The sequence below is a fragment of the Choloepus didactylus genome, chromosome 18, assembly GCF_015220235.1.
Source record: "Choloepus didactylus isolate mChoDid1 chromosome 18, mChoDid1.pri, whole genome shotgun sequence".
In the NCBI taxonomy this organism is placed as follows: domain Eukaryota; kingdom Metazoa; phylum Chordata; class Mammalia; order Pilosa; family Megalonychidae; genus Choloepus; species Choloepus didactylus.
Genome location: NC_051324.1, coordinates 61,161,479 through 61,174,546, shown reverse-complemented (window position 1 = coordinate 61,174,546; position 13,068 = coordinate 61,161,479). Strand labels below are relative to the sequence as shown.

The window sequence follows — 13,068 nt, the reverse complement described above, 5'->3', positions numbered from 1 at the left end:
GAGAAAGAGGAATGAAGTGGGAGGTCTCACACTATCTGACTTTAAAGCATATTACAAAGCTACAGTCCTCAAAACAGCGTGGTACTGGCATAAAGACAGAGAAACCAACCAATGGAATCGAATTGAGTGTTAAGAAATAGAATCTGGCATCTACAAACAATTGATCTTTTGATAAGGCCATCAAGCCAAAGTAACTGGGACAGAGCAGCATCTTCAATAAATGGTGTTTGGAGAACTGTATATCCATTTCCAAAAGAATGAAAGAGGACTCCTACCGCACACCTTACACAAAAATTAACTCCAAGTGGATCAAAGACCTAAACATATGCACTAAGACCATAAGACTCTTAGAAGAAAATGTAGGGCAATGTCTTAAAAGATCTTGTGATAGGAGGTGGTTTCCTTGACCTTACACCCAAAGCACGAGCAACCAAAGAACAAATAGACAAATGGGATCTCCTCAAAATCAAAACACTTTTGTACATCAAAGGACTTTGTTAAAAAAGTAAAAAGGCAGCCTACACAATGGGAAACAATATTTGGAAACCACATATCAGATAAGGGTTTAATATCCCGAATATATAAAGCAATCCTACAACTCAACAACAGAAAGACAAACAGCCCAATTAAAAAATGGGCAAAAGGGGAGACTCGGGCAAGATGGTGGCATAGAGAGGAGTGGAAGCTAAGTAGTCCCCCTGGAACAACTACAAAAAGCCAGAAACAACTAGTAAATAAAACTGCGGGGGGACAAACGAGACCATCCACTCATCATACACCAACCTGAATTGGGAGGAGTGCCCGAGAACACAGCATAAAATCTGTAAGCAAAACCTGCGGAACCAAGTCGTGAGACCCCGTCCCCCATAGCCCGAGCTGCAAAGCCTCGTGGTGCCAGAGAGAAGCTCTCTCCCAGCAAGCGAATATAGCTCAGCTGAGCTCCAACTGGGGTTTTAAGTAGCGAGTGTGAACTGCTCACTACAGGTACGCATCCCCAAAAAACAGAGGCTTTGGGTGACGACTGACCTGGGAGAGCCGGAGGGTCGCCTTGGGCTGGGTCTGAAGGGGACTATCTGTTTCTTTTTAGGCTCAGTGGAGAAAGCCCCAGTCATTTTCAGTTTCCAGGGCTGTGAAACAGAGAAGGGTGGAGACAGCACAAGCAGAGAGCGAGACCATTGAAATGCTAATGACCTCCACCTGGGGGGTCTGTCTTCTCTAGGAGGAAAGGGGTGGGGCCCTTTCCATTCAGAACCAGACCCCAGAGCCTGGGGGAACACAGCCATACCTCCTCACACCAGTCAAGAATTATAGGCTAACAGGCGTCACCTGCTGGGCAGAAAAGCACAGTGACCCGAGGCATCAAAGGGTGGAGCAATTTTCTAAGACACACCCTCAGGGAAACAAGATACTGAATATTTCTTCCCTCTGGGACCTGAGCCTGTTTTGGTCTGGGTAAACCTGATTTGGATAACCATGGAAACCATGCCTAGACAACAGAAAATTACAACCTACACTAAGAAAAACAAAGTTATGGCCCAGTCAAAGGAACAAACATACACTTCAACTGAGATACAGGAATTTAAACAACTAATGCTAAATCAATTCAAAAAGTTTAGAGAAGATATTGCAAAAGAGATAGAGGCTGTAAAGGAAGCACTGGGCATGTATACGGCAGAAATCAAAAGTTCAAAAAAACAACTAGTAGAATCTATGGAAATGAAAGGCACAACACAAGAGATGAAAGACACAATGGAAACATACAACAGCAGATCTCAAGAGGCAGAAGAAAACACTCAGGAACTGGAGAACAAAACACCTGAAAGCCTACACGCAAAGGAGCAGATGGAGAAAAGAATGAAAAAATATGAGCAACGTCTCCGGGAACTCAAGGATGAAACAAACTACAATAATGTACATATCATTGGTGTCCCAGAAGGAGAAGAGAAGGGAAAGGGGGCAGAAGCAATAATAGAGGAAATAATTAATGAAAATTTCCCATCTCTTATGAAAGACATAAAATTACAGATCCAAGAAGCACAGCGTCCTCCAAACAGAAGAGATATGAATAGGCCTACGCCAAGACACTTAATAATCAGATTATCAAATGTCAAAGACAAAGAGAGAATCCTGAAAGCAGCAAGAGAAAAGCGATCCCTTACATACAAAGGAAGCTTAATAAGACTATGTGCGGATCTCTCAGCAGAAACCATGGAGGCAAGAAGGAAGTGGTGTGATATATTTAAGATACTGAAAGAGAAAAACTGCCAACCAAGAATCCTGTATCCAGCAAAGCTGTCCTTCAAATATGAGGGAGAGCTCAAAATATTTTCTGACAAACAGACAATGAGAGACTTTGTGAACAAGACACCTGTCCTACAGGAAATACTAAAGGGAGCACTACAGGGTGATAGAAGACAGGAGTGCATGGTTTGGAACACAATTTTGGGAGATGGTAGCACAACAATGGAAGTACACTGAACAAAGGTAACTATGAATACGGTTGAGAGAGGAAGGTGGGGAGCATGTGAGACACCACAAGAAAGGAGGAAAGATAAAGACTGGGACTGTGTAACTTGGTGATATCTAGAGTATTCAACAGTTGTGATAAAATGTACAAATATGTTGTTTTACGAGGGAGAACAAGCAAATGTCAAACTTGCAAGGTGTTAAAAATGGGGAGGCATTGGGGGAGGGATGCAATCAGCATAAACTAGAGACTGTAACTAATAGAATCATTGTATTATGCTTCCTTTAATGTAACAAAGGTGATATACCAAGGTGAATTCAGATAAGAGGAGGGGATAGGGGAGGCATGTTAGACACTTGACATTGGTGATATTGTCTGATTCTTTATTCTACTTTGATTTAAGGTTATTTTTCCTTTTGCTGCTTCCTTGCTGTCTTTTTTTTTTCCTCTTTCTTTTGTCTCTCTGCCTTCTTTGACTCTCCCTCCTGCCTTGTGGAAGAAATGTAGATGCTCTTATATAGATAGTGGTGAAGGTGGTGAACACATAAATGTATGACCATGCAGAAAACCATCGATTATTTACTTGGGATGGAATGTATGGTGAGTGAACAAAACCATATTAAAAAAAAAAATGGGTTGATGACAAAACCTCAAGGGCAATATACTGAGTGAAATAAGCCAGACACATAAGGACAATTATTGCAGGGTCTCACTGATAGGAACTAATTGTAATATGTAAACTCATAGACATGAAATATAAGGTACCAAGATACAGGATGAGGCTTAAGAATGAGGTGTGGTTGCTTAGTATGAGCAGAATGTTCAATTAGGATGAACTTAAATGTTTGGAAATGAACAGGGGTGTTCGTAGCAAGATGTGAGAATAACTAACAGCGCCAAATGGTGTGTGAATGAGGTGGAAAGGGGAAGCTCAGAGTCATATATGTCACCAGAAGAAAAGCTGGAGGTCAAAAGATGGGAATGTATAAAACTGAATTCTATGGTGGGCAATGTCCATGATCAACTGTACAAATACTAGATATCGCTTCCATGAACCAGAACAAATGTATGACAATACAATTAGAAGTTAATAATAGAGGGGTATATAGAGAAGAACTATATACCTATTACAAACTATATACTACAGTTAGTAGTATTTCAACATTTTTTCATAAACAGTAACAAATGTACTATAGCAATACTACGAGTCAACAATTGAGGGGGGTTGGTTAGGGATAGGGGAGGATTAGAGTTTCCTTTTCTTTTTTTCTTTTTTCATCTTTCACTTTATTTCTTGTCTGGAGTAATGAAAAGTTTCTAAAAATTGAACAAAAATTAAGTGTGATGGATGCACAGCTGTATGAGGGTACACAGGGGCAAGTGATTGTACACTTTGGATCTTTGGATAATTGTAAGGTATCTGAACAAACTCAATAAAAATGAAAAAATAAATAAAAATAAAAATAAAAATAACATAAAAAAAGAAAAAAACAACAAAAAAATGGGCAAAAGACATGGAAGACACTTCTCTGAAGAGGAAATACAAATGGCTCAAAAACATATGAAAAAATGCTCAACTTCACTGGCTATTAGGGAAATGCAAATCAAAACCATAGTGAGATATAATCTCATACCTACCAGAATGGCCATTATCCAAAAAACAGAAAATTACAAGTGCTGGAGAGGATGTGGAGAAAGAGGCACACTTATTCATTGTTGGTGGGAATGTAGAATGCTGCAACCACTCTGGAAGACAGTGTGGAGGTTTCTCAGGAAGTTAAGTATAGATCTGCCATATGACCCAGCTATTCCATTGCTAGGTATATATTCAAAGGAGCTGAAAGTTAAAACACAATTGGACATTTGTAAACCAATGTTTATTGCATTATTCACAATTGCCAAGAGATGGAAGCAGCCCACATGTCCATCAATGGTATATACACATGATGGAATATTATGTAGCTGTAAGAAACAACAAAGACATGGAACATATAATAACATGGATGAAACTTGAGGACATTATGTTGAGTGAAGTTAGCCAAAAACAAAAGGACAAATACTGTATGGTCTCACTAATAAGAACTAACATTAGTGAGCAAACTTGGAGAGTTAAAAGCTGATAACACAGGCTACGAGGAGATAGAAAGAGGGTAGAGATCAGGCACTTGATGCTGAAGGACTACAGAATGTTCAGAAGGATTGACTATATAGATCCAGAAATAGATAGCATAATACTGTGTGATGGTAGCACAATATTGTAAGTACACTGAAGGATTTAAAAAAATGTATAAAACCATATTCTGTATCATCTGAATCATCTTATACCAGAATGCCCTTAATTTCAGTGTCATAGTTTCCAGGTAGTAATATTTCACTTATCATAATCTATGAGAAAAGAATTGAGATGAAATTAATATAAACATATTGCTAACAGACATGGTGAAGGGAGGCAGAATGTTTCAAATAGTAAAGGATACAGAACTTGATGGAAATAGTTTCACAAAGCAGCATAGCATGTTCTCAGATCCTATACACATTTTAATGGTATTACCAGCAAGGAAAGGACAAGAGACACATTTAACATCTTACAGGGTTTCTTCTATACTCCTGGCTCTCGACCACTCCTTCACCTCACTGTTTTGGAGATAATGGCTATATGGCTGCCTGTTTGTCAGGCTCAAGAAACTCCCCCAGTCTATCCCTAGCCTTTACTTTGATACTGGGTGAAGCAGAGGCCATAACATTCCTCAGCAGACACAGGCATCAGGCTTATTTGAGGACCAGTCCTATTCCCTTCTGCTGCATTCAGCAGAAGTCATTGGCTGGATCTCGCAGTTTTCTAATTTCTGCCCTTTCTACTGTTCTGTTAACTCTAATCCCTTGGCTATTATAAACTCTTATGTTTGTTAGATGCTGTTAATGGAATAGGCTTTCCCACATTGCTTGGTCATTCCTGAGTGTAGTTCATCTTTGTAGTTGAGATTCTGTTTTCCAGCTCTAGACATAAGGGGAGATGAGCTGCTGGGGCTTGTATCCAGCTGCATTTCCATTAAGAATGAGGAAGGTGTGTCCTTTGCCGCCTGGTATGGGAGGCGGGTTGTGGGGTTGATGTACCACCCACTGCTCTTCTTGCAATACCCCAACTCCAGGGCATTTCTGGTAGGGGAGCATTTGTGCAGCTACTCCGACACCTTGAGCTGGGGTTGTGAATTTTTTAATTATATCTTTTCTGTCATTCTTAGCAATCAGATGGAGTTTGTAGGGGTAGAGGCTTGGGATGTTCTCAGTCTTCCAACTTGAAATAGCACAACTTCTTAGGAAAATGTTGTACTCCTATTATATCTTAAAGAAATTGCGACACATGTGTACTAGAATACAAGTACAAGAATGTTCATAGCAGTGTTGTTTACAATAACCAAAACCTAGAAAAACTGGGTAAATAAATTGTTGTATAGTCATACAATGGACTATTATAAAACAGCACTGTCCAGTAGAAGTATAATGTGAGTTCACATGTGTAATCTTAAATTTTCTAGTAACCACTTAAAAATTCAAAGTGAAACGAAACTGGTGAGGTAAATGTTAATATATTTTATTTAACACTTATATCCAAAATAGTATTATTTCAACATGTAATCAGTATAAACATTATTAATGAGATATTCTACAATCTTTTTTATATTGTCTTCAATATACTCATAATATTATCATTACTATATGTAAGCAATATAAAAATTGTTAGTGATAGAGTTTACATTGTTTTTTCCATACCAAGTCTTTGAAATGTCAATTTAGTTGTAAAATTTTCATCAGAAATACTGATCTGTATTTATTTCATATCTTGACCTGTATTTATATTTCATAAAATTGACAGTTGAAAAAATAGTATTGCACACCCAAATTGTTCTAAAGATACTCAAAAGTTTTCCAATAACTGCATTATCGTTTTTTTAATTTAAATTTTAAAATAATTAGAATTAATAAAATGAAAGATCAGTTCTTCAGTTACACTAAGTGCTCACTAGCCACATGTCTCACAGTGACCTCATTGGACATGCAGCACTAAGGCAATGAAATAAGCCAACCTCAGCTACATGCAACAACATAATGAATTTTACAAACATATTGTTGAATGAAAATGATATGCTCCATTGCAAATTAATGTACTTAACATTACAAAATAATGTTGAGTGAGCAAAGTGTTGAGATAGAATATAATACATATCATATGATTCCATTTATATAAAGTTCAAAAGGCAAAACTAAACCATGTTGTTTATGGTTGACACATAATAGGCAAAACTATATTTAAAAAGCAAGGAAATTATTAACCTAAGAGCCAGGATAGTGATTACCTCCAGGGATCAGAGAGAGGGTTAGAATTGGAAAGGGACACACTGGGAGCACTATAATTATTAAACCCAACATTTGTGTTTTATGCAATCTATGCACATTTTAGTTCTCACAAAAAAATTTTAATGGGGAAAAAAAAGTCAAATGGCTTCACTTGCAGCCCTGACATGGTCCACGTTGGGCTTCTATAATGAATTTTGGGGAAAGAGAGGAGGAGATGGCAGCTCTGCCAATCTCGGTGCCACCGAGCTGTGTTCTAACAGGGGCTTTGTGATGTGGAGGAGGCATTAAATGTACGATTTGGTAGGAAGAGTGGATGGAGTGTGTGTATTTGTCACTGGTAGAGGGAGAGGCAGGGAGGTAGACACAAAGGAGGACAGGAGAAGAAAGGTTTGAATAAAAACAGAGCAGAGATCACATCCCTCAATTATACAAGAATTGGAGTATTCAGGATGCAACATTACCCAGGTTTCCCCCATATATAGGAGTTAATCCTGTATAGCAAATAGTTGTAGTTTGCATTTTGATCCAGAAATAAACTTTTCATTTTTCAGAATTCTCAGTGACAATTATTTGAGCGAATTACATAAGGATACATTTGAAGGCCTGCTATCCCTCCAATATTTGTAAGTCAATTAGTTAATCATATCTGTTTCTGAGTTTTCAGTTATATTATCTGTGTAATGAATACAGGGTTTGAATTAGATAACCTCTAAAATTTTTCAAGCAATAAATCCTGCAATTCTGTAAGTCTATAGAGTCTCAGCCCATTTCTAACATTAAATACCTCCTTTGCATTTTCAATTTAATTATATAGACAAGAAACAGATAAAAAGAAACTTCATTGATAGATGGAAAGTGGTGATGAGCTCTGAGTATTTATAGATACCCATATGAACCTTGATTTGTAAGTGTCCATATAACATCTGTTTATATTTAGTCTACAGCCCACAGATCAAATCTGGCTCATGGTCTTTTTTTATACAATCCATAGGCTAAGAATGGTTTTTACATTTTTAAAGGATTGTAAAACTAAAGAAAGAAACAAAGGAGACTATGTGACAGAGACCGTATGTGGCAAGCAAAGCCTAACATGTTTACCATCTGGCCTTTACAGAAAATGGAAAAGTTGATTTAGTAGAATGAAAGGAATTGAAGTTAACCCCAGATTTTTGCTTAAAGGACAAGAAAATACAGAGCACCTACATTAATTTGAATGCCATTAACCCCAAATTTTTTGATAATCTAATTTGAATTAAATCAACATTTAAAATTAAATATTTACTTAAGCAGGTGAATTACATAAACTATATTATCAAGAACATATTTAGCTACCAAGAGAACAGACTGGTGTTAAGTATTTCAATGCAGGAATCATTATCCCATATAACAAATAGATGTTTAAAATGACAGTTAAGTGGTATGGCTAGAAACGTTTACACCATGTAAGCATATCAGAAATGCTCCTAACTGCCAATTACAAAATAAAAATCTTTCAAGACCCATTGCCAAGGAGGGAATCCCTGCATAATATTTAGGTCTATTTAGAGGTAAGGAGAGACCAAGTCCTTTGCTATAAAAGTGTGATTTTTATTTTTATGTGGTCCACGGTTGTATGTGTCTTTAATCCTTATTATACTAATTCATGATGCTCTTTAACAAATGAATTCTTCTCACAAATTTAGAAGGCTTAAGGGAAGGTGGATATTAAGAACTGCACAGGATGCTAAAAATAATCCTCCAAATTATCAAACCTTCTAGGCCTTAGGAGTTTACCACTTTTGCATTGGTTTTCTTGGGCACCTCTGGCATCTGGGCAAATGAGACAACTGCTCAATGGAGTACATCCTTCATTGCTTCTACTTTCAAATACTTTGTTAACTAATTATTTCACATTAGCATATATATTGTCATTCATTTTTTTTAAATGCCAACCAATAAAAAAGTTAAAAAAATATGCCACCCTGTGCCCTCATATTGGAGATCAAAGATGAGTAAGACAGGGATCTGAACCTTCTAGGAATGCAGGATCTCACAGGGGAAATAAACATATAAGCTCAAACCATAATTCAACAGGCACTAATGGTAAACAAAGTGCTGCACAGGTGCAGAAGAGGGAACCTTGAAGTAATAAAACTACGTTTCTTTTAAAAATAGTCATTGTCCTACTCACTCCCCAACTATTCATTCCTTTAATAAATATTTGAGTTTGCTTTATGTCCATGTGTCCATTTTAAACATGGCAGGCAAATAAGCAAATAAGCAAAACCTTGTCCATGTTTTCAAGGAGTTTATGTTCAGAGGAAATGGAATGCAAAAATAACTATTAAAAAGAAGAAAAAGAGATGGGCACTGAGAAGCATAAATTGTTTCTGGATCACAGAGGAAGGGAGTAAAGACTTCCAGTTGGATCAAGAAAGTTGTTTTTAGAACAATGTCTTTGAACAGGGCCTCTACAGGCCTTGGGTATCATCAGACAGACATCTTGGGAAGAATGTTCTAAGCTTGCAAAACAAATGCAGGAAAGTGGAATGTGTGTTTGAGGAATGCCATGAGTACCTGTATGGTACAAGTAGGGAGAGTAGGAGATTAAACCAGATCTTCTAGGGCTTTGAATGCCAAACTGAGGAACCATCATGGAGAACCATGTTATTACAGCAGTGCTCTGGGATATGTGGTTCTCAAGATTCTGGGCTCTACCCCCATGGTTACTGATTTAGTAGGTCTAGAGTAGGGCCAAGAATTTGCATCTTCAATAAGTTCTCAGATGATGCTGGTCTTTGAGAACCACTCTGGGGAGTTAATCTAGCAGGATGGATCAGAAAGAGAGACTAGAGATGGAGACACCAGTCAGAAGACTGTTACACCCACAGGTGAAATGTGAGGGACTACGCCAGGGTAAATGGAAATAAGAGGGTCAACTGTAGTCAAGAATGGGTGTTTTCAAATAAATACCCAGTCCTATTTCATTTTTATTGTCTCACAACCATGCAACTGCAGAAGTTGTATTCATGGCAATATAAAACCAAAAACGACTTTCTATTAATACGAGAGAAAGTAAAATTTTGAATTAATTCATAGCTATCTATTAATTAGAAGAGTAACTTCCTTTCAAATTATGTAGAAGAAAGGTATCTTTAATTTCTTCTAGGATTGGGCTGGCTTAGAAAACCAGAACTAAAGCAGGAAGGTGTGTAAATGTGAGAATATTTCTTTTAATATTAGAAATTATAATTACAAAAAGGGATAAAAACTTTGAGTTCATCATCTAAAATTTAATGAGACCACAAAAGGTCATCTAATCAATTCTTCTGCTCTCAGGAAAGATCTGTCAGGATCTACAGTTGTATATTTTATTTATCAAGACCAGAAGGTAAGACTCTAGGAGAGGTGGGGACAGGGTTAGGGACCCTGGAAGTTCAGGTAACAATTGCTAAGGTTTGGAGTTTAGACAAAAAACTACCAATTCCATATTATCACTCTAAACTTTAGCATTTATTCTTATTAATCAGATATTGAGGCAATATTTTCCTTTTCCTTTTCATAGAGATGTATCCTGCAATAAAATACAGTCTATTGAAAGACGCACATTTGAACCAGTACCTTTTTTGCAGTTTGTGTAAGTTACAAATATAACTTCATTATTTTTGGAAATGTTATAAAACTTAATTATAATCTCTTTGCTATTTGTTTTGAAATATTAAAATTTTGCTAGTGGAAAACTACTAAATTAGGTAGCAAATCCTTTTCATCTTTAGCAAAGATTGATATGAGAATTATTACACAGACCAGAGTGAATCATTCTAGCACAGAAGTTCTCATGAGGGGCAATTTTGCACCCAAGGGACATTTGACAATGTCTGGAGATATTTTTGGTTGTCACACCTGTGAGTGTGCTACTCGCATCTATTGGGCAGAGGCCAGAGATACTGCTAAACATCCTACAATGCACAGCAGAGCCCCCCACAGCAAAGAATTATCCAGCCCAAAATGTCAATAATGCCAAGGTTGAGAAATCCTCTTGTAGAGAAATGAAGATCACTTAATGCAAGTATTTATTGAACATTTGCAGTTATGTACCTAGTGCACCATATGGATCAATCAGAAAGTATAAATCATAGCAAGTATCTTCCACAGTGAGATTTTCTTAGTGTATGGATAGAGTATTGAGGTTATCTTTCATCACATATAAATTAGAATCACTGTCAAAGGATGAATGTTCTGAAACAGTATCTTTTTTTTTATCTTTTGCTTGTGTCCTTTTTTTTTTTTTTTTGTAGAAATCTTGGTTGCAATTTACTCACAGAACTCAGCTTTGGAACATTTCAGGCTTGGCATGGAATGCAGTTTTTACACAAGTTGTAAGTGAAATAGAAGATGAATATGTGTAAAAAGGTTATTTATGCATAAAAGCATAGTTAATCCATTAGCTGGGTATAAGTCACCCCAGTACAAATACTATGAAAAGTATTGTCTTAAGATTCCTTTTTTTTTAAATGAGGAAACTAAGGTACAAAAAGGCCAAAAGACTCATCTGACTCATATATGACATGCTTTGCTTTCCCTAGAACTGACCTTTGGCGAGGGCAGTAAGTCACTAAGCAAGTAACACTCAAATTAGCATCGTCATGGGAATCCCAAAGATAATATTCAGATGTGTGAATGTCCTTGAAGTTCCACTTTTGAATTTAAACTTGATTCTGACTCTCGTGCAAAGTCCTTAAGTGCTTAAGTGTATGCAATATATAACCGCAAAGAAAAAAACTTAGAGCAAGGTCCTCCACGGAACAAAAATCAGGGTTCTTTCTCGGCCATCAGCTTCTTCCAGAAGGTAAAGCAGAATGGAGGCCTGAAAACCCGCCACAGAGCACCTCTCTCTCTAATCACCCAGAACATTTTTTAAAACTATATAGCTTTGAAGTTATAAGTTACCTGTAGACAATAAGAATCCTTGAGTTATAGAGAAAGATGGTGTTTATGTTAAGCTATCGTGTGAAAAATGTTCGTAAAGAAAGTACATTGCCCTGGCCCTAGACGAGTACTTTCTTTCCCGACTGCTCCTCAAATGAGAAGTGGTGGTTTTACTCCCTTTCAACCTCAAAATTCTTTGATTTTTCTTTCACACAAGCAAATCATAGTGGGCATGTTCAATGGCCTGAAGGGGATTTTAAACTAAACGTTAAGATTATCCTCTAAGCTTGGCTTTGGAAAAGACTGTCCATCTGTCTTGTGGTTCAGGAATCCAGCATTACACAGTTCATTTCAGGTTAGATGGAGGTGTTTGGGGTGCATCTGTAACTGCGTTCCCCTCACTTCTTTAATTTGCTGATGCCTAACTTGGGGAAAGGCAATGTGGGGGTCCATTTTTCTTTTGCCGGCACACCAGAGAGCTTGGTCCCTCCATGAAGAAGCGTTGGTAGCTGTATTAGTTAGGGTTCTCTAGGGAAACAGAATCAATGAGAGATATCTATAAATATAAGATTTATAAAAGTGTCTCATGCAGCTGTGGGTATGCATGAGTCCAAATTCCATAGGGCAAGCAAGCAGCAAACGGGCAACTCCAATGAAGATGTCCAATGAACTCAGGAAATGAACTGGCAACTTTGACGAACTCCTCAGGAAACGCTTTGCTGGTCAGCCAAAGAAGAAGTGAAGGTCCTCTATCTGCCTCACTTAAAAGTCTTCGACTGATTGGATTAAATCCAGTTGACTGCATTCTCTCATTGTGGAAGACTTGTCCTGTGTTGACGTCATCAGTCACAGCTGCAGCCAATTGACCGATGATTTAATAAAGCAGCCTGTTGATTTATTAACCAGCCACAAGTGTCCTTGCAGCAATGGTTAGGCCAGTGCTTTCTTGACCAGACACCTGGGTACCATCACCTGGCCAAGTGGACACATGAGCCTAACCATCACAGTAGTTTTGGTACAAATGCCTTGCACCCACTGTTCTAGTTTGCTAATGCTGCTGGGATGCAAAACACCAGAAATGGATTGGCTTTTATAAAAGGGGGTTTATTTGGTTACACAGTTACAGTCTTAAGGCCATAAAGTGTCCAAGATAACACATCAGCAATCAGGTACCTTCATGGAGGATGGCCAGTGGCATCTGGAAAACCTCTGTTAGCTGGGAAGGCACATGGCTGGCATCTGCTCCAGAGTTCTGGTTTCAAAGTGGTTTTCTCTCAGGGTGTTCCTCTCTAAGCTTCAGCTCCTCAAAAATGTCACTCTTAGTTGCTCTTGGGGTG

The 13,068-nt window shown here is 37.8% G+C and overlaps 1 protein-coding gene across 1 annotated transcript in view; it reads left to right on the top strand.

The window, feature by feature from the left end:
• LOC119514808 (leucine-rich repeat-containing protein 37A-like) overlaps positions 1-13,068 on the top strand; it is a 74,591-nt gene that overhangs the window by 19,180 nt on the left and 42,343 nt on the right. The window contains exons 4-6 of the mRNA XM_037810529.1: positions 7,375-7,446; positions 10,368-10,439; positions 11,101-11,181. Of these exons, the coding sequence (XP_037666457.1) occupies positions 7,375-7,446; positions 10,368-10,439; positions 11,101-11,181 (225 nt within the window). The remainder of the gene's footprint in view (positions 1-7,374; positions 7,447-10,367; positions 10,440-11,100; positions 11,182-13,068) is intronic.